The 22,694-nt window shown below is 45.1% G+C and overlaps 1 protein-coding gene across 1 annotated transcript in view; it reads right to left on the bottom strand.

The window, feature by feature from the left end:
• Window positions 1-1,160: 1,160 nt before the first annotated feature.
• Window positions 1,161-22,694, bottom strand: part of LOC123997162 (ankyrin repeat domain-containing protein 13C-like) — an 87,913-nt gene continuing 66,379 nt past the window's right edge. Inside the window, exons 4-13 of the mRNA XM_046301276.1 lie at window positions 20,504-20,589; window positions 19,428-19,473; window positions 18,055-18,121; window positions 15,434-15,578; window positions 15,086-15,217; window positions 14,579-14,740; window positions 8,996-9,075; window positions 3,096-3,194; window positions 2,407-2,507; window positions 1,161-2,266 (exon numbers count right to left, since the gene is read on the bottom strand). Of these exons, the coding sequence (XP_046157232.1) occupies window positions 2,136-2,266; window positions 2,407-2,507; window positions 3,096-3,194; window positions 8,996-9,075; window positions 14,579-14,740; window positions 15,086-15,217; window positions 15,434-15,578; window positions 18,055-18,121; window positions 19,428-19,473; window positions 20,504-20,589 (1,049 nt within the window). The 3' untranslated portion in view covers window positions 1,161-2,135. The remainder of the gene's footprint in view (window positions 2,267-2,406; window positions 2,508-3,095; window positions 3,195-8,995; window positions 9,076-14,578; window positions 14,741-15,085; window positions 15,218-15,433; window positions 15,579-18,054; window positions 18,122-19,427; window positions 19,474-20,503; window positions 20,590-22,694) is intronic.

Here is a 22,694-nt window from a genome sequence, read left to right as displayed (position 1 = left end):
TTGTGGTGGGATATGTTTGATAGCCTGCACCATTTTTGAAATGCATGATAAACAAATGGTACACAATTTCATTATGTGGACATTTTAGTAAAAATGTATAAGCCTAACACTATTTTCAAATTAACAAGGTTTTCGTGTACAACTGGCATGTAGATGAGTGAACTTGTTTATATCAGCTCCTGGCAACTAAAGCCATGGTAAGGAGTAAATCAACTTTCAGCCCACAACAAAAAGTGAAGAAAACACATTTCCATTTGCAGCACGATGGAAAGGTTTATAACTACCGGAGGGGTCAATAGGACCCTGATCAATGTACAAAGGAAATGAGTCGGGAGTACAAAGCATTCTGCTATTGCTGCTGGTGCAGTATTGATCACACTGCAGCTCAGCAAACCCTCCCTGTTGTATCCAGCAGAACCAAATGAGCACCATTTCAGAGAAGTCCTATTTCATTCCTGAAGCAAGGCATAGCTAAGCTTATTGGATTTGACCTTTTCCTTGAACGTAAAGCTTTGTTTATACCTGGTGCTAACGTGTCATTTGTCCTGATCTTGTCCACATTGATTGCCCACATTTTCAGAAATATGTCTACACGTCATTAAAATGTGTTTAATATCCATCCTTTGTGTCTGCATTGTGACCAGAGTTCCAGGTCCCTCCCTATATGCAAATTATTTGACAGCTATTTTTTCAAAATAATATTGATTTGTTTTAAGACACATATTGATGCCATAATTCAATAGTGCCACCTGTCAGTGATTTTAGAAGGGATAATGATTTAAATGGTTTCACTGTCCAGAACTATCTACACTTGTAAGATATACTACCTCCGGAGGTGGTCAGAAAGATCTGATTACATTGAGTCTTTTAATCGTTTACACTGTCTGAAAATGTGGGCGCTATCAGAATGTGAACAAAATCAGGACAAGGATGGATGTTGGAACCAGGTATAAACGGGGGCAACATTTTGCAATGTTCAGAAGCAATCAGGACTCAACTGAAACTGTTCTTCTGAAGATGGAAACTCTGCTGAATAACCCAGTCCTTGTAAAACCCAAGGATGTAAGACCCCACAGTGCTTTGTACACTTGGCTCATACATGCAGGGGAGAAGCCAACAAAGAGTTGACATAAGTGTGACAATGAAGACAAAAAACAAAGGAGAATTGGAGACTTTTACCAGCACAATATTATATGTACAAAAATATCCATTGCCACCACGATACAAACCAATTACCTCTTTGGGTGAACTCACATCAATTAGGCTTGGCATCAAACTTCAGAAAACCTTCTTGTCATAGAAGACATCTACACCCATATTAACACAAAGAAAGTGAGAAAAAAAACACACAAAATAAAACAAACATAAAAGCACCTTGCGCAAAGGAAAAGGCCTGGTTTTTGCTAGCTTTAAAAATTGCATTTAGGGCTCGATTCAATCCATACCGCTGAAGTTGAACTCTATAGCGTGATTGAAATGTAAAGGTCATTTTTTCGATTGAGCCGACATATGCAGTGTTTACCGTGAACACAGTCTCTGTTAACGCGGGCACGTTAACTTTACACTTCTATCGCGCAGTGGCGCTGAACCTCCGTGACTTGGAACGTAATCGAGCCCTTTACGTTGTACTTAAATCGTACCTAATCATCTACAGACAACTTTCACTCCTGGTTCATTTCCATTAACTGAATTGTACAGTTTGTTACATAGTTTTTTTTTTAAATGGTAGAATATGAAAACAATTCTTATATGTAATACTTATAATGCCACACTTTGCTGCCAGTCAAATAGGGTAAGACAACTTCGCTCGGGTACAATTAAATTTCTTAGCATGTCTATCATTGCTTTCAGGTGGAGTACCACAGAGTTGAGTAATCGACTGGCGCAGTAGGTCCTCCGCTCTGCTGCCAAGGCCAAGTCAGCCCAGTACTGACTGGCTGTAGTGCATCTAACCAGTGCCCAACGTTCAGTGCAGCTACTCCAAACAAAACGCTGGATAGTAGCTACATCTTTTCACGTCCATTTAAAACATTACACATACAATTTCCTTTTCTTGTCTTCTTCTCCTATGACAACTTGATGAAACATCAATGCCCTTTCATAGGTGACCCCTTTCTGGTGTCCAGCCAATGGGGTTAAAGGTCAGGGAAGCGGCTGGGGTCCTCGTTGTACTCATTGGGGAGGGTGAAGATGGACTCCTCAAACTCGTCGTAGCGCAACTCTTGAAATGTCACCGTGGCCGTAATGGTTGGAAAGACGGGGATATCTTTGTGGAGAGACGACAAATGTAAACGTGTTATAACATCAGGGAATATAGCTGGTCAGCCAGTCTGCAGGCGTCCAACTGGATCTCTTATATTTTAGAATATGTTTCCCACTAAGCAGTATACTATACATAGTACTTACCCAGTTTGACAGGGAAACCAGGAGGGAGTTTCATTTGAACAAACTCTCTGAGTTTATTAAAGTGCTTGAAGGGTGCTATCACCTCCAGGACGTTTAATAACCTGAAAATAAACAACAAAAAAGAACAGTCTTTCGTTCTTACTCAATGAAGAATGGATTGGATGCATCACTTCATGCCAGAGAGTACAGCAGGTTACAGTCACTAGCACATTCAATTAGCGATGGGGATAATCGCGAGAAAATGAGGCCTCTGCACACCACAAAAGTGAGGGTTAACATTTTTGTTGTTGGTGTGATTACTGATCAATTCATTGATACATTTATAATTAGCAGGTGTTGTTTGTTTTAACAAACCTTTTTTATTTCTGTACTTATGTCTTGTATATTGTTTCCGTTGTGGTGTGGTTTTCATGTCAGCCCTTGGGCTTCCAACCACACCGCACACCGTTTTCTTTTAGTATTAATTTGTTTTTTTGATCTGTATTGTTGTCTATCGTGTGTTTTCTTTGGTGCAAATAAATAAATGCAACGTGCTCTTAAGCCCATTCATTCACACAAACGTCATCTCAGATTTCAATACATTATGAAGAAGAAAGAAAATACATTATTAAAATGTATCCCGCCTGGCAACTACTTGTGTCAGTCTAGACTTCCATGTTCATCTGGGCGTAATAGAAGAGGATGCTTACGATTCAATGCTCAGAGGGAAGTCTTGACTCATGGCTACGGTCGCTTTGAAGTTCTTCTTGCTCTCTTTGCATACCAGGTCTCTTCCTAGATGAGGCGCTCTGAAGGAGGGGAAGAGGGAGAATGCCCAGTCACAAAATGAGGTGAAATTACTTTTTTGACAGAAAAGAAAGGAAAGAAAGAATCCCCCCTGGGGAGGAGAGCAAGGTAGAGCAAAGTAGAGCAAGGTAGAGCAAGGTAGAGCAAAGTAGAGCAAGGTAGAGCAAAGTAGAGCAAGGTAGAGCAAGGTAGAGCAAGGTAGAGCAAAGTAGAGCAATGTAGAGCAAAGTAGAGCAAGGTAGAGCAAGGTAGAGCAAAGTAGAGCAAGATAAAGCAAGGTAGAGCAAAGTAGAGCAAGGTAGAGCAAAGTAGAGCAAGGTAGAGCAAAGTAGAGCAAGGTAGAGCAAAGTAGAGCAAGGTAGAGCAAGGTAGAGCAAAGTAGAGCAAGGTAGAGCAAGGTAGAGCAAAGTAGAGCAATGTAGAGCAAAGTAGAGCAAGGTAGAGCAAGGTAGAGCAAAGTAGAGCAAGATAAAGCAAGGTAGAGCAAAGTAGAGCAAGGTAGAGCAAAGTAGAGCAAAGTAGAGCAAGGTAGAGCAAAGTAGAGCAAGGTAGAGCAAGGTAGAGCAAAGTAGAGCAAGGTAGAGCAAAGTAGAGCAAGGTAGAGCACGGTAGAGCAAGGTAGAGCAAGGTAGAGCAAAGTAGAGCAAGGTAGAGCAAAGTAGAGCAAGGTAGAGCAAGGTAGAGCAAAGTAGAGCAAGGTAGAGCAAGGTAGAGCAAAGTAGAGCAAGGTAGAGCAAAGTAGAGCAAGGTAGAGCAAGGTAGAGCAAAGTAGAGCAAGGTAGAGCAAAGTAGAGCAAGGTAGAGCAAAGTAGAGCAAGGTAGAGCAAAGTAGAGCAAGGTAGAGCAAGGTAGAGCAAAGTAGAGCAGGGTAGAGCAAAGTAGAGCAAGGTAGAGCAAAGTAGAGCAAGGTAGAGCAAGGTAGAGCAAGATAGAGCAAGGTAGAGCAAGGTAGAGCAAAGTAGAGCAAGGTAGAGCAAGGTAGAGCAAGGTCTGACTAACTGTGATCCTGAAAGTAAATAACTGATGGGAGAGAGTGAATAGATAGTGGATGATAGGGAGAATATGGCAGATCACACAATTTTGAAAATAAAAAAACAGGAAGTAGAACAGCTCTCCACAGCTTTAATTGATGAGGTAAGAGGGAATAGCCTTAAATGGCACTATCCACCCTGTCACAACTGTACATAAGTGATCTATTAGTCTGTCCATCAATCCCCCTGGCAAGATGGCACTGCAGTGGATAGCAGCTGTCTTACGGGCTCCTGACCTATTTTGTGTGTTTTTTTTACGCTGATCATAACTTTTTTGTACATGTTTCCAGCATCATTTCCTATGACCGAAAACAGCTTCAGGGCATCAGAATGGATGAACATTCCAACTTAAACGAGATGGCACCTCTGGACATTCTGCTTCCTCCGGACCAGGAACTAATCCCCGGGACTCGAAAGCAGAAGCGGCAGCGAAAGAGAGACAGGCGAGGCGGCAACCTGACGAGAGTACATTGGCGAGCAAATAGACCACCATTGCCCTCCGTTGTATTGACGAACATGCAGTCACTCGAGAACAAACTGGAAGAGCTCCGTATCCTCTCAACGGTACCTGAAAAACTGTAATATCCTATGTTTCTCAGAGTCTTAGCTGAACAGGGGGAGGAGAGGTGTGTCTCTTTGTGAACAACAGTCGGTGCGCAATCTCCAATGTTAAGGAAGTCTCAAGTTAGAATACCTCATGATAAGCTGAAGACCATACTAATTTATCTAAATTTTTCGTAGCTGTCTAGTTACCACCACAAACCAATGCTGGCACTAAGACCGCCCTGCCTTTGGAAAATCAGACTTTGACTAAACTCAGCAAAAAAAGAAATGTCCTCTCTCTGTCAACTGCGATTCTTTTCAGCAAACTTAACATGTGTTTGCATGAACAAATATTTGTATGAACATAACAAGATTCAACAACTGAGACATAAACTGAACAAGTTCCACAGACATGAGACTAACAGAAATGGAATAATGTGTCCCTGAACAAAGGGGGGGGGGGTCAAAATCAAAAGGAACAGTCAGTATCTGGTGTGGCCACCAGCTGCATTAAGTATTGCAGTGCATCTCTTCCTCATGGACTGCACCATTTGCCAGTTCTTGCTGTGAGATGTTACCCCACTCTTCCACCAGGGCACCTGCAAGTTCCCGGACATTTCTGGGGGGGGGGGGGGCAGTGAGAGGATGTTTCTTTTTTTGCTGAGTTTATCTGTGACCAACAGATGCATATCTGTATTCCCAGTCATGTGAAACACATAGATTAGGGCACAATGCATTTATTTAAATTGACAGATTTTCTTTTCAAACTGTTGCATGTTGTGTTTATATTTTAGTTCAGTGTAAAAGAGCATATTTTCCATAACCGGTAGGTAGGTAGGTAGGTAAGAAGGCAGGAAGGAAGTGAGGTCTGGGGTCTGAACATAACCTGTAGGGAATACAATATATGATCTATACCTGGCATGTAGGTTTGTCACTATACGGAGGAGGGGAATGGGCAAGGTATATGCAAATTAAATACTGTAGTATTTACGACAGTTTTTTGTAAATGTATTTTTTTGTGGACTGTAGAGTTTTTACGGACATTATTGTAGCATTTACTACAGTTATTTTGTGGATAATACTATAGTATTTACTATAGTAATCTACAGTACGATACAGTTTACTACATAATTCTATAGTAAGTACTGTAGTATTCTACAGTAAACCATAGTCTTTTTTCATGTGGACTGTGACATGCTTAATAGTTGTCAGATGAAGCGGATGCTAAGATACAGGACAGTTTCGTTCCAGCACAGACTGGAATATGTTCTGGGATTCATAGGATATTATGGAGGAGTTTACCACCGTCTTCATTGTTAAGTATATTGACGATGTCCTCCCCACAGTGGCCGTACGTACATACCCCAACCAGAATCCATGGATTACAGGCAACAACCCAATGAACTAAAGGCTATAGCTGCCACTTTCAAGTAGCAGGATACTAATTTAAGGGATGCTTATAAAAAACCCGCCACGACCTCTGACGAGCCATCAAACAGCCAAAGCATCAATAGAGGACTAAGATCAAATTTTACTATGCTGACGCTTGACAGATGTATCAAGGCTTGCAAACTATCACAGATTACATAGGGAAACGCAGCCGCGAGCTTCCCAGAAATGCAAGCCTACCAGACGAGCTAAATGACCTCTATGCTCGCTTCATGGCAAGCAACACTGAACCATGCATGAGAGCAACCAGACAACTATGTGATCTCACTCTCCGTAGCCGATGTAAGACCTTTAAACAGGTTATTAACATTTGCAAGGCCACAGGGCCAGACGGAATACCAGGATGCATACTCACAGCATGCCCTGACAGCTTGCAAGTTTCTTCACCGACATTTTCAACCTATCCCTGAACCGGTCTGTAATACCAACTTGCTTCAACCACCATAGTCACCGTGCCCAAGAACGGCAGTAGCACTCACATCTACAGTATAGCCATGAAATGCTTTGAAAGTCTGATCGTGGCTCACATCAACACCATCATCCCAGACCTACTCCAGTTCGCATACCACTCCAAAAGAACCACATATGACGTATTGTATGAATGCTGTTAATTGACGACAGCTCATTATTCAACACCATATTCCCCTCCAAGCTCATCACCAAGCTCAGGACCCTAGGACTGAACACCTCTGCAACTGGATCCTGGACTTCCTGACGGGCTGGCCCTAGGCGGTGACTTTAGCAACAAAACATCTGCAATGCTGACCATCAGCATTGTGTGCTTAATCCCTTACTGTATTCCCTGTTCACCCATGACTGCATGGCCACACACGACTCCAACACCATCATCAAGTTAGTGTTCAACCTTCCCAAGTTCTCTCACGTCACCCCGCTCCTCCGCTCTCTCCACTGGCTTCCAGTTGAAGCTCGCATCTGCTACAAGACCATGGTGCTTGCCTACGGAGCTGTGAGGGGAACGGCACCTCAGTACCTCCAGGCTCTGATCAGGCCCTACACCCAAACAAGGGCACTGCGTTCATCCACCTCTGGCCTGCTCGCCTCCCTACCACTGAGGAAGTACAGTTCCCGCTCAGCCCAGTCAAAACTGTTCGCTGCTCTGGCTCCCCAATGGTGGAACAAACTCCCTCACGACGCCAGGACAGCGGAGTCAATCACCACCTTCCGGAGACACCTGAAACCCCACCTCTTTAAGGAATACCTAGGATAGGATAAAGTAATCCTTCTCACCCCCCTTAAAATATTTAGATGCACTATTGTAAAGTGGCTGTTCCACTGGATGTCATAAGGTGAATGCACCAATTTGTAAGTCGCTCTGGATAAGAGCGTCTGCTAAATGACTTAAATGTAAATGTAAAAAAGTTTGCTGACAACACGACGGTGGTAGGACTGATCACCGACTACGATGAAGTAGTCTATAGGGAAGAGGTCAGAGACCTGGCAGTGTGGTGCCAGGACAACAACCTTCCCTGAACGTCAGCCAGATAAAGGAGCTGTTCGTGGACTACAGGAAACGGAGGGGTGAGCACGCCCCCATCTACATCGATAGGGCTGGCTGTAGTGGAGTGGGTTGAGAGCTTCAAGTTCCTCGGTGTCCACATCACTAAGGAATTAACATGATCTACGCACACCCACACAGTTGTGAAGAGGGGATGACAGTGCCACTTCCCCCTCAGGAGGCTGAAAAGATTTGGCATAGGCCTCAGATTCTCAAAACTTTTCACAGCTTGGTACGGCAACTACAAGGCACCTGATCGCAAGGCGCCACAGAGGGTGGTGAGTACGACCCAATACATCACTGGGGCCGAGCTCCCTGCCATCCAGGACCTCTATACCAGGCTGTGTCAGAGGAAGGCCCAAAACATTTTCACAGACTCCAGCCACCCAAGCCATAGACTGTTCTTCCTGCTACCGCACGGCAAGCAGTGCTACTTACACTGACAACCCAACTCACACATACACACACACACACTGTATACGCCCACACACACATAACACGAGCACACATGCATACTGACGCCACACACACACACACACTCTTTCACAGTCACCACATACGCTGCTGCTGCTACTGTCTTATCTATTCTGTTACCTAGTCACTAGTCACCCCTACCTATATGTACATAGGTACCTCAATTACCTCATAATATATCTTCCTTGTTCACATGCATTGACTCCCGATTCGCCAGTCTCTAATTAACTATGTCCGCTTCTTAAGTAGGTGTCTTCTTCATTTGTTTGTACGGCACAGATGAAGGCATAAGTTCCTTGTTTTTATATAGCACCTTGCACTTCTTTCGAGCGTGGATTCAATTAATGATATTATTTCTGCATCTCGGGCCCCCTTGGGGTTTTCCTCTTCGTGGTTTTGAGTGCGTTGAGTACTTTTTCCGAACACTACATATATTTTCTCTCCCACACACCAGCCGCGGTTCATTCTAGCCTGAGCGCTAACCCTCATACTGGCTTCCCCCCCCCCCCCTGTCTATACCCATGTTGTTTTGACTCTTTATTGTTATTCACTGTGTATTTATTCCCTGTGTCACTATATCACATTTGTAACTCTGCACTGTTGGACCTTAACGTGTGCATTTCACTGTTTGTCTACACCTGTTGTTTACGAAGCGTGTGGCAAATAACATTGGATTTGATTCGATTTAACCCCGTATGTAGACATTTGAGACTAACAATGAGGAAGAGGGCACTCGTGAAAGGAAGCGTGTAAGAAGTGTACTTGTGAGAAGGTGATGGGTCACACTTACTTTCCGTTTTCTGCGTTAATGTATTCCTCCCAGGAGATATTGTTGGGTGAAGGGGCAGTTAATGACTGTCGCCTCACAGGCTAAAAAGAGAGTGGACATACATATGAGTGGCAAGAACAGACACCTGGCAATAGAGTTCTACACCGAGCAAAGTCCGACATCGAACTGAGCACAGAGTACACAAATCTCATAAACAAAGTCACAAGAAAAACAAAAACACATTCAGATATAACAAACAGCACACTAAAAGCATAAAAATCCCAAGCTAATCACTTCAATATAGATTATTTTTAATGAGCTTCTCAAAGTGGCTTTATTTTTTTGCTGAGTTGTTTGTAAGATTTTGCCTACAGTTGTGGCCAAAAGTTTTGAGAATGACACAAATATTAATTTCCACAAAGTTTTCTGCTTCAGTGTCTTTAGATATTTTTGTCAGATGTTACTATGGAATACTGAAGTATAATTACAAGCATTTCATAAGTGTCAAAGGCTTTTATTGACAATTACATGAAGTTGATGCAAAGAGTCAATATTTGCAGTGTTGACCCTTCTTTTTCAAGACCTCTGCAATCCGCCCTGGACTGCTGTCAATTTACTTCTGGGCCAAATCCTGACTGATGGCAGCCCATTCTTGCATAATCAATGCTTGGAGTTTGCCAGAATTTGTGGGGTTTTGTTTGTCCACCCGCCTCTTGAGGATTGACCACAAGTTCTCAATGGGATTAAGGCCTGGGGAGTTTCCTGGCCATAGACCCAAAATATTGATGTTTTGTTCCCCAAGCCACTTAGTTATCACTTTTGCCTTATGGAAAGGTTCTCCATCATGCTGGAAAAGACATTGTTTGTCCCCAAACTGTTCCTGGATGGTTGGGAGAAGTTGCCTGTGAAGCCCTTTTTTTGCAAAGCAATGATGACGGCCAGTGTTTCCTTGCAGGTAACCATGGTTGACAGAGGAAGAACAATGATTCCAAGCACCACCCTCCTTTTGAAGCTTCCAGTCTGTTATTCAAACTCAATCAGCATGACAGAGTGATCTCCAGCCTTGTCCTTGTCAACACTCACACCTGTGTTAACGAGAGAATCACTGACATGATGTCAGCTGGTCCTTTTGTGGCAAAGAGGGACTTTGCAATTAATCTGATCATGCTTCATAACATTCTGGCAAATTGCCATCATACAAACTTAGGCAGCAGACTTTGTGAAAATTTATATTTGTGTAATTCTCAAAACTTTTGGCCACGACGACTGTATATCCACCTGAGGTGAATGAAATGTAGGATGCACAACCGCGTTTGGGTCACAAGAGGGCCCAAATACATCAGTAATGCTGAGAGCGCGATTGACACCATAAACAACACAGTGCCCGTGTTAAAACCAACTTGATGATTTTACAGCTGCACACAAACTGCATGAATGAAAAGGGGTCATTTCAATATAGCACAGACTCAGTCGTTAATTCACGACACCTCGTTACCAACACCTTGACCTTAGGTTATCATCTCTCTGGACATCAAAGTAGCAACGGCCACCGAAATTGTTAAAAGGTTTTAATAAACGCAACAGTCAGACAATGGACAAAGATCCTCCAAACGTTTTGAATTTGTATAATCCATCAGATATTGACTGAGTTATAGCACATAAAACATTTTACTGGCACGGACAAATAACAAATGGAATTCAGGGACTTTGGTGGGATCTATTGAAACATTCATATTTTTTTCTCTTAGAATACACTCATATATACATTTTCTTACTGTATCAGCAAATCATTTTTATTCTCTGTTAAAAGAAAGAAAATGACATGTCCCTCATTTGCATAATCATACCAGGTGTGTTTGTATATATGCATACATTAACATAAAGGGGAGGAACAGAGCTGCAACCACCAAATACTTTCTCTGTCTACCCTACCTGCACTAACCTGCTCTGTCGACCCTACCTGCACTCACCAGGGCTGTCTACCTTACCTGCACTAACCTGCTCTGTCGACCCTACATGCACTCACCAGGGTAGTCTACCCTACCTGCACTCACCAGGGCTGTCTACCCTACCTGCACTCACCAGGGTTGTATACCCTACCTGTACTCACCAGGGCTGTCTACCCTACCTGCACTCACCAGGGCTGTATACCCTACCTGCACTCACCAGGGTTGTATACCCTACCTGTACTCACCAGGGCTGTCTACCCTACCTGTACTCACCTGCTCTGTCTACCCTACCTGTACTCACCAGCTGTCTACTCTACCTGCACTCACCTGTTCTGTCTACCCTACCTGCACTCACCTGCTCTGTCTACCCTACCTGTACTCACCAGCTGTCTACCCTACCTGCACTCACCTGTTTGGTCTACCCTACCTGCACTCACCTGCTCTGTCTACCCTACCTGTACTCACCAGCTGTCTACCCTACCTGCACTCACCTGTTCTGTCTACCCTACCTGCACTCACCTGCTCTGTCTACCCTACCTGTACTCACCAGGGCTGTCTACCCTGCCTGCACTCACCTGTTCTGTCTAACCTGACTGCACTCACCTGTTCTGTCTACCCTACCTGCACTCACCAGCTCTGGCTACCCTACCTGCACTCACCTGTTCTGTCTACCCTACCTGCACTCCCCTGCTCTGTCTACCCTACCTGCACTCACCTGTTCTGTCTACCCTACCTGCACTCCCCTGCTCTGTCTACCCTACCTGCACATACCTGCTCTGTCTACCCTACCTGTACTCACCAGGGCTGTCTACCCTACCTGCACTCACCTGTTCTGTCTACCCTACCTGTACTCACCTGTTCTGTCTACCCTACCTGCACTCACCTGTTCTGTCTACCCTACCTGTACTCACCTGTTCTGTCTACCCTACCTGCACTCACCAGGGCTGCATTCTGTAAGTTTTTACGTTCTGTAACGTTGAATTGAACGGTGGGTTGGAAAACGCTGTCAGCATGGCCACTGCCCTTAAAAAACGTCACTCATTGCTTCAAGCAAGAGTATGAACGAGTCACAGGAGTCAAATGAAAGCAATCAATCCAGCCAGATTTATTAAGTGACAAGTGGATTTTACGCGTTGCTAGCGACTGACCCACCACACAGGCTTACTCCCTCACATTGGCCAGGACAACTGGCTACTCAACAGTAGGCTACTGCCAATACTGAAGACTTGGCAAAATTGAGAATACCAACCGACGCACGTTCACAAATACGCACGTATGCACAAAAACACAAGCACACCCACACCAATACTGAACTCTCTCTAACTGACCCGTCACTATGAATGGCTGTGTTTTCTGAAATGTGGATTAAGAAGCATCCACTATAATGTACTGTGGGATCCTGTGTTTTACATTACAGCCAGTACCATATATATATGATTAAATATTATCTAATGTTGGCTGTGTGAAGTATCTGCATTTGTGCACTTGAGCATACTCATGAGAGTAAACAACTGCTTGCTACTTGCCTGTTTGTGTGTGACAAGAACTGAGTAACATGGTGTGACCTGCATGTTACAAAACTGTAGATAACAACCCAGCAGATGCTTTGTCCTTGTGTTTGTATGTAATAATATTGAGCACATGGTGTGACTTGCTGTATCTTACAAAGTTGTGGTTAAGCAGGCATAGGGAGGGGTGGTCATCACGAAGTTGAACTGAGATGGAAAAATACTGAACAACACAATAGCAGGAACTGAGCAACTGTTCTAACTAGGCTGCGATACCAGAACAGTAAGAATCTATACATCGACGGAGGGAAAACTCCAAGAAGCGCCAAGAGGCGGGGACCCGCCTGAGCGCCTGCAATAGGCTGAGCAAGTTTAAACCACGTCCAGCCTCTACTGTGATAGGCCAACAGACGGGTTGGAACTGTCTATCACAGTATAAAGAACACTGTTTACATACATCTCGTCAGTTCTCTGTTCTGCCCTGCGTGGCATTACAGTGAGCCCGTATATACGAAAGTTGCATTTGCCATTTATTACTGATCTAATAAAAAAATACATAGTATAAAATCGGTGACTCATTGTTATATTTATCCTGATACCAGATTCGAATTTACTCAAACTCTAACAGTACCTACGGCCTACTTCAAGAGAAGAAGGACGGAACTGGCACCGATGATACCGTCAGTGCCTCATCATTCAAACGTTCCCTTTACATCAAACTGGACAATGTTATTATCCCTATGTGACCCTGAGCGGTGGTGGATCACAGTGTTTTGATGCATTTGCCGCCGCCTCTGTTGTTGTGACGGGGGGGGGGGGGGGGGGGCAGAGTACACACAGCCTCCAGCCAGTGATCTCCTGGTATGCCAGTCCGTCTGTCGGCCAGTGCCACCCGTCGCTCCGTGGCACCAGGGGTTTTAGCCTTCATCCACCCAATCAATAGTACAGAGCCCTGCTTTAAACCCCCTGCTATCTGTGTCCCCAGGCGCCGCGCTGGCCCGCTCTGCTATGCCACCGCCGCCGGGAGTAAACAGAGGGGGACGTCAGTGCTGGGACGAACTTGGAATGTTATTTTTCCCCTCAACCTACTTCTGCGAAACAGTTTACACCGAGCAGGGAAGCACTTGTACAAACATGGATGGATGGGATGCACAGCGGACGGTGTAAGCAGTTTGTCCCGTTCAATACTGTGCTGACCTGACCTTGACCTATATGCTCACAGGTTTTAATACCGGTTAAATGCACAGTAAAAAATCTACTTTGGGCAACAGATGAAAAATGCTTAAAAGCATTTACCGTCACAGTACAAGGACAACAATACCACAAGAAGTAAATACCATAGGACACATCGACAACACAAAACCCAGTTCCTGACAGGACAGGACTAACGAAAACAACAGAGCCGTTAAAGAGCATTGTGAGGCAGTGACTTCCCTGTGTGGCAGCTTTATGCACAGTGCATAGACAGGGGCTCCCAAAGCAAACTCTCGAACGAGCTCGAGGCCGAAAGAGAGGGAAAGCACAGTATACTGTGTGTAAAGTTCAGCTGTGAGCTTCCATCACTAGAGGGGGGTGTTGTGCCTGGTATATATGCGCAAAGGTGGAGGAAAGGGGTAGGAATGCCACAGACGAGGATCAGTAGGGCGGTTTTCATTCCGACAGACGGTATGTCCATATAAAACTACAAAGAAACCCAAGAAGGGTGTGGAGTCCAATTGAAGTGTTTCCAAATAAACCATGCAGACGTGTTTCACATCAAAAGAGCCCGATGCTAAGGGGACAAATATGGCGCTCTCGTGGTCCATGTAGCATTGACATGTTTTGGTAGGAGTGACTGGAGGTGAGAGGAGATCCCATAGGATGGTGATAGGAGAGTGGCAAGCATTGAGGTCAGAGGGCGTACCCCGAGGGTCTAGCAGGAGAGGAGAGTTTCCGGACTGGACTCGCACTTAGGCTGCAGGTACAAGCAAACAGTATCTTCACTTAACACATAGCAGCCAGCTCACAACCGCAACAGGTGACATCATACCAGTAGGCCCCAGCAGAACGTTCTGGATATGAAAATATGGTTAAGAGTTGGGTGCATGTTTACATTGTGGCCATATTCCCGTCCTCTGCAGCCAGAGGACCTCAACAGCAGAGCTCACCTCATAGTTCTGCTCAATGAGGTTCCCTCCTTTGCTCAGGCTCTCCATGATGGCCTTGTTTCTTAGGATGTCCTCCTCGCTCAGGTGCTCCCGACGCTTCCGTGACTCCAGCACCAGCCCGTTCACCGAGTAGAAATCCGCCAGGAAATTTCCCACGCGCTCCTGGAGCCACAAAGGACAAGAAAATAAAACTTCTGAGTCACCAATTTCCCTTCAATACACCTCAAAGGACCGAGACAGACAGCAATACCCCCCCCACACACACATGAACTCTCCCCTCGGGTGAACACCTGTGGCTCTCCCAGGAGGCTTATCAAACACAACCACTATGTTTTGGTTACTCTGTTGCCCCTGAACTTTGTGGTGGAGAGATACGACGCGGTCAATGTGAGAAGGACATGGGCGTCCTGTACTGCATGGAATAACAAGGCCGTACTGTAGATCAGCAAAGGTCACATTTAGAGACGTAGAGGTAGTATTCGACAAAAGAGACGTATAAAATCCAACCGTTTTGTCCTCTCGGAACAGCCAGCCGGTCTGGGCTCTGGAGAAGGTGATGGACTTGGTGGAGAGAGTGGCAGAGTAAACATCGCTGCTCATTAGGATGTCCACCTCTTCCTCAGTCTCCATCTCTGACTCCTGCAACACAGGGAACACAGCCCTCTGGCACACACACACTCTTCACAGACACCGGGGATCATTTTGAAAGGCAAAATAGGAGACATCGAGCGTCACTAGCTCGACTTCTGCAAGCAGAAATGCACAACGGTATGTTTGCGTGCGCGCGCGCACGTATTTGTGCATCTGCGAGCGTGGGTGTATGCGCAAGTGTGTTTGTGTGTGCATGTGTCTCACCTCGTGGTGTATCCGCTGGTACACCTTCTGTTCATTGTCCAGCACCGCAAAGGACTCAGAGGGGATGGCGTCGCCATTAAAGATGAAACTAAGGTCACCACGCTGGCACTTCATATCTGTGAAGTCTATTAGGGTGGTGTCCAGTCTATGACCAATCAGAAAGAAAGGGAAGGAGGGATAGAATTTAAATTCAAACCACTTCATGGGCCAACATAATGTCAATAGCATCAGCAACAGCACATTAAAACAGCACATATTGCCTCTGGTTAATTTCTACACTAATTGCTTCATCACATCTACATAACCCCTCCACACCCATCAAAAACCAAAAGAAGACTGAAAGAAGCAAGGAGAAATGGAGAAAGAGAGAGACACAGTGAGGGACACACACACACACACACACGGAGTATAAGTACACGTTCTTGTTACCAAGCAACATACAGCGTAAAGGTAAAGCTTGTTTCAATAAAACTAAAGACCTCAAACTTGGTCTCTAAAAGCTCGGAGACAGCTTTTGTGTTAATAGTTGCCGTGGGCGACAACCCATTTCTATGTTTTCCGACAAAAGCTAGTTCATTGGAGTCGTGGAGGAATGGGGTGTGACAACAAAGAATATAACGGAACTACTTTATGGGCTGCACATAGACACAAAGTGGAGAGTGAGAGGTATGACAGAGCTGAGAATTTCAACCATTGGAATGTAAAATTAAGTTATGCCTAGGTCGGTTTCTTTCCCCACCTCAGGAATATCAAATAGACATTATGAAAGTCTATTAGACAGCTTTCAACCCTGGTAAATAAATGACAACCTACGCCCTCCCTTCACCACTTTCTCACCACCACACACACACACACAGTTTGATGTGCCTGAGAATGATTTGCCCTGAATCTCCAGTGTTGGATAGATTCAGAGAATGGTAGAGGGGGTGGGGAGGAGGGGGGCAATTTGTGAGGCAGGTAACCTAGCAACACTTTAAAACTCTTTCATTTGTCTGTGTGTGTGTGTGTGTCATTGCTGAGTGGGGTAAAATACAGGCCCTTTGAAGAACAAAACAGCCTAAACCTCGCTTCTCACTGAACACTGAAACTCAGTAGATCAACATACATTAACCAGGCTGCTAGCACATCAAAGCCAGACAAGCAAATTGTTTTTCGTTCTTGTTTTTTTTCTGTTTGTATTTGACCCTCTTGCCTCATCACTGCAACTCCCCAACGGACTCGGGAGGTGAAAGTCGAGTCATGCGTCCTCCAAAACATGACCCGCCAAACCACACTTCTTAACACCCGCCCGCTTAACCCAGAAGCCAGCCACACCAATGTGTCGGCAGAAACAACGTTCAACTGACGACCAGGGTCAGCCTGCAGGTACCCGGCCCGCCACAAGGAGTCGCTATAGCGCGATAAGCCAAGTGAAGCCCTTTCCTGCCAAACCCTCCCCTAACCCGGACAACGCTCGGCCAATTGTGCGCCGCCCTATGTGACCCCCGATCAGGGCCGGTTGTGATACAGCCTGTGATCGAACCCGGGTCTGTAGTGATGCCTCTAGCACTCAGACAAGCAATTCTAACCACACTGTGTATTCAAACGGTGAATCTTGTTTTGTTACTGGATGGGACTACTCGGCGCTGGTTCAATTATAATGGAGCCGGTAGGGGGGTAAATTTAAGGCAAACATACGTGCTGATTCTCTCTATCTACGTGTAATTATTTGGAGAGGGACGCAGAGGTACTAGATCTGCAAACAGATGCCGTGTTACTCAGTCACAGCAGTGCGAGAACGGATTTCACACTCTAGTTAACCAAGCTTGTCGTTAGCCGCCGTGCTGGGGCTGGCACTACAGCTTCCCATAAGCTGGGAGAGGGTGTAGTGTTCAAAGCCAGGGTTTTCTAATCAACTGAAAAAGGGCCCTAAAAGCCTGAAAGTGCTTCAAAAAAGGGCTTTGTCGAGGCATATTGACTTTTATTATCGTGGGTTTTTACCATATCACATTGTCCTTTTCAGTATAATACGGAAGGCTGTGGATATCACTCCGTAAAGGCGCCTGTCTAGTAAATGTTGTTGGCATGTCAATAGGGCAAGGATCAGTACCTGACACTTTTCCCATCCAATAAGACTGCATCTCTGCTCTGCCAAGACTCAGAACCAGATGGCTGGGGCAGAAACAGACTGGCACACAACCAGGACTAAAGATTGGTGATGATCAGTGTATCAACTCAGCTGAGGAGAACAAGCAACATTGTGTACTGTGTGTGTGTGTGTGTGTGTGTGTGTGTGTGTGTGTGTGTGTGTGTGTGTGTGTGTGTGTGTGTGTGTGTGTGTGTGTGTGTGTGTGTGTGTGTGTGTGTGTGTGTGTGTGTGTGTGTGTGTGTGTGTGTGTGTGTGTGTGTGTGTGCAAGCTGTACATAGGCTGTAACAGCTGAGAGAAGTCCAGACTGAATGATCTGTCCAAGGCATAGCCAAGGGGTCCATCAGTGATACGGTGTTGATACTTACGTGTGTGGTTATCTCGCTGACATGCTTATTTCTTACAATGATCTCACCTTACCGGCTTCGCGCTAATTATCGCTTGTTACAACTTCATGGAAAACAAGGGATTATTAAAAAGGATTACTTGACATACCTGATGTTGATGCCCTGTTTGTAGATCTTACACACGTCAGAGGGCAGGATTCGGGAGAGCAAAGGCACTGCAACATGGGGGGGAAAAGACATGGGGATAATCGATAGGCCAAGGCATTGAAACTCCACTTAGAATGAAAATCACCAACCACTTCAGAGCCCATGCCAGCAACAGAATATGTGGTTCTGCAGTTGAATATGTAATGCTCTTTTTACAAGTACGGTATGAGGCCAATTCAAACCCTTGGAGGGCACCATCCATGTTCCAATCACCACACTAACATACTATAATATATTGCTAAATTCTAATGTACAGTATATGTCGGTATGCTAGTGTGGATATTGGAACAGAGCCTGTGAATGCCATGTGTGCACTCAGTGCACCTCTCTGATAGGAAAACTAGTACAGACTGGACAATGTGTCTGTTTTGAGACTGTTCTACCCCCAGCATATTGAATAGGGCTGGTGGAGCCCTGGCTTCTCTCAATGTGTGTGCAGTGCATAACACTTGGGTTGTATTCTGGGAGGTGAAACGTTCAGAACATTGCAGATAGAAATGGAATGAATAGAGCTGGCACAATTCCCTATTATATCTGCTCTGCACTATACATTTCTATGTGAACGTTCTGTAACGTTTCACCCTCCCGAACAGTCCTAATAGAAAGGCATGTCCCAATACAATCTTTGGATTTGAGCCCTTGCCACTCAGGGGCCCTACAACCCCTGTCAAATACTACCAAACTAACACTTACACAATCAGCAACCCTTTCTTTACTGGGAAATGTTGACACACTGTTAGCATGCTCTCTGGAGTACACTAGACATTTAGCCAAAGAAATGTGGGACATTTGTAACAGCATTTCTTCTCTAATTAATTCAGTGAAATGGTAAGAAGTTCAATGGATCTAAAAGATAAGCTTAATTGAAGTAGGCATTCATGGGCCTTATTAATGCTGGTGGTGTGACGTTGTAATGATGTATAGCCACCACCAGGGGGAGGGTCTGCCTGTGTGGGGAGGCGAGGCCACTCCCTACAGAGGATTACCTCAGTGTTGTAAACAATCTCTCAGTATCACTCTGTCCCCAACCAGCCGGGCAGAGAGCCCTTACTGACACCCACATAATTGGGCTCTCAGAGATGCTACCACCTCTCTCTCTCTCTCTCTCTCTCTCTCTCTCTCTCTCTCTCTCTCTCTCTCTCTCTCTCTCTCTCACACACACACAACACCAACCATTCTGGTACTTCTAAGTAAACTTTCATCTGGTTAAATGCACTTTGTGTAGATGAAAATTGCAAAGAAACTGAACCGTTGTAGTGAGTTGACCTGCTCATATACTCATTGTATACCTGTATAGATGCAGAGCAAACTCACCCCAACTTTGAAAGTCCCAGTGAAGCTCAAGATAAAAGTCTCCCAGCTGAAAAAAAGAAAGAATTACAATATGATTAGCAAAATATACCAGAGAGAGTAAACGGGTGGAACAGGACATAAACATCTCTGTATCAAACATAGATTTTCTTGAATGAGTTTAGGATCCAATATGTAGTTCAAATGCTCTGAAATTACACAGCTGGCCCACCTAATCCCAGGGTACTACTGACCGGAAACAAAAACCCTCCAGTGACGTAATATGAATGATTGCGCATCTCTGAGGAGATATAATCCCCTCGAGTCAGGAGAAAAACTATTGGGGACATCGACGCCTGCTTCGTCACAAGAGTTACAGTTATGAATTCTCGTTGTCTAACACACGACAGGATCCAAGGCCTCAAGCGGATCTTGTATCCCTTTCATCTCCTTCCTCTTATCGCTCCCCTCGGGGAGTCAAAGTTAACCTGGCTGTGGCCTATGCCCAGAGCACCAGATGTTTATGCCCACAGAGAACCCTCAATAACATCATGCCGGCTGCAGCACTGCAATGCTCCCCAAAGCCCAGACTATCAACTGTGTGCGCACATGCGTTCGTGCGCATGCGTGTGTATGTGTGTGGAGTGGAAAGCATCTGCCTTCCCCGGTGTCATGCCATCCAGGGAGGTTTGTGAGAATGTCACCGCTCCTGCAGGTTGACCCTCCCTCCCTCCACCCCCGGGGCCCATGTTGCTGTCTGTTTGCATATTCGTTGAGCGTAGGCCTGGGGGAATGCTTACTGCATGCCGAGGGCTGTGCTATGGTTCCGCTCCACCAAGTCCATGTATGTGTCTGTGTGCGTGCCGGAGAGTGGCATTTCTGACTGGGAGGACTCTGCTGGCAGATGTGGAGTGAGTACACAGCCTGCCCCGCAGCGCATTGGATCATGCTTCATTTTGGGAGAGGAGTAAGATAGGGAGGGGAGAGGGTAGAGACGAGGTGGGAATACACAATATATCAGCCTTCATATCGGTTTCAGATATGAGGGATCAGGGATATTAAACTAGAGGAAGGTGGGAGAGAGAGAGAATGTACCGTACCTCTTTGAGGGCGTTCAGTAGCTTTGGCCTCTTGTCCTCCACACTCTCTCTGGACTGCTGTTTGAGCTTCCTTAGCAGCGCTGTGACTGACAGAGAGAAGAGAGGAGGGAGGGAGGGGTGAGACCACAACAACTACATACAGTAACATCAAGCATCATTACTGGAATCTCTACACTCTTAGGAAAAAAGGTATGGTAAGGGTACAGTATTGTTCTTGGGGGTACACAAAATGGAAAATGCACATAATGTACCATCCGATGTACACATGGTTAATATATACACTAAACTGACAGGGGGTGCTGCTTTGAAGCCACCGCAAATCCATCTTGGTACTCCCCCATCATTGTAAAACATATTTTGTAAGCTAGAGAAACACACTTTAAAAATATATACAATTATTTTCCAAAAATAATGAAATACATGTAATTTTGTCCTTCAAACATTTAATTGAAATACTGTAGAATTCCATTCATTCCTATTGAGAACTGCTTCTTCTGAGGAGTGCCTATATGGCCAACCGGTGGCTTCAAAGGCTCTTATTGGCCAATAGATAGCATTAGCAAAGGTTTATAGACATCATTGCACAATACTGTTTGGTACCTTTAAGGGTGTGGATAATGTAGTATAATGGTATATGTTTGTACCCAATTTTTTAAATATAAATGTACAACCATCACAATCTCATACCTCTTCATTATCATATTTCCCAGCATGCCCTATTGCAGGTAGATTTTTAAAAAATAGTTTGTTTCAATATGTGTGTTTTTGCATATACATTGATTAATTGATCTTATGCTACACAAATATAAATAACATACATCTTTCTAAACTAATACAATCTGTTAGTAGTTGGATTTATTGCACCCATTACTGAGATGGTTGTTCCCATTTAGATAGTTTAGGTGGTCTCATTTATCAACTCTCCCTACCTTGGCAATCATTCTAAGTATAGGTTGCATATGGCCCACCCTCACGTGCCTGAAGGAAGCACTGTGGTCCTCCCGTAACAAAGCGTAGAGACCACCCCCCAGGCAGTGGCCATGGTAGCCACGGAAGCCCTGGGGTGGTACGAACGGAAGGGGGCCTCGACCCCAGGCGAAGGGTCCCCCACAACACCCTAGGTCCCGGCGGCCACGGCCTGACAGAGCTGCGGCGCCTAGGGCGATGCGCCTAGGGGAGGGATCTCCTCTGGGCCCCGAAGGACGGGACGATGGTCTATTCGGGAGAGCAGGATGAGGCGAGTTTGATAAGGACTCACCCCGCTCCTGTACAAGCGATTGAAGACAGCCTTTTAACAAAGTGACTTTTTAACATGTTTCTAACGTCTTAAAAATGTTTTACCTTTGTTAGATCATCAGCACACATTTTAAATGGCTTTTACAGATTTGATGTTTTTACAAAGAAAGTACTTTTATTCATGGTTGTTTTCATTGATTTTAACAACATGTACTTTAACAAATTTAAATGTAATTGTCAAATGCTGTGTTTTATGCTTTGTTGCCGTTTTTATGTGTGTAAATGATGTAAAAAATGTATGAGCTGTTTTTTAAAGGAATTGTGTCAATAAAACTTTTCCAAAAGAAAAGAAAAAATGATTATAGTCCTTTTTCTTTCTTATTTGATTTAAAGTTCAGTTTTCCCCTTGTTTGTCCCGTTTTGTACCTCTCCTCCCCTTTGTATCCTACCCTCCCCCCCCCTTCAATTATTCCTACTGTTTTGAGTTTTGTGTTGCCTGCTGGCCGGAGGGGCTTTCTGGCTTGTCGGAACGCTAGCCTCCTGGCCCTTTAGGCGTGGCAGGCATCGCATTGTTGCGTGTTTGTCTGACTGTACTTTCCTTGTTCCCATCCACCTTGTACTCGTTAGTTCACCCCCTAAAATTGCCTTTTGTCTCTGTTTCTTGTTTTGTGTTGCCAACCGGGGGGACCTTTGCTGGCCGGCTTGCTAGCTGGTTGGCTTGGCCTGGTCTGCTGGCGAGGTTCGCTAGCTGGTTAGCTTGGCCTGGTCTGCTGGCGAGGCTCGCCAGCTGGTTGGCTTGGCCTGGTCTGCTGGTGAGGCTTGCTAGCTCACTCGGCCCTCAAGTTTGGCAGGTGTTGTGCTGGTCGGTGTTCCTTTTTGTTTTCCCCTTAATTCCCCTTACCTAAATTTGTTTGTTAGTTTGCCACCGCTACGAGGAGTGCTCAAACGGAAGGTC

This window comes from Oncorhynchus gorbuscha, linkage group LG15 (assembly GCF_021184085.1).
Source record: "Oncorhynchus gorbuscha isolate QuinsamMale2020 ecotype Even-year linkage group LG15, OgorEven_v1.0, whole genome shotgun sequence".
NCBI lineage: Eukaryota > Metazoa > Chordata > Actinopteri > Salmoniformes > Salmonidae > Oncorhynchus > Oncorhynchus gorbuscha.
Note: the sequence above shows the minus strand (reverse complement) of the source record. Positions and strands in the feature narration are given on the sequence as shown.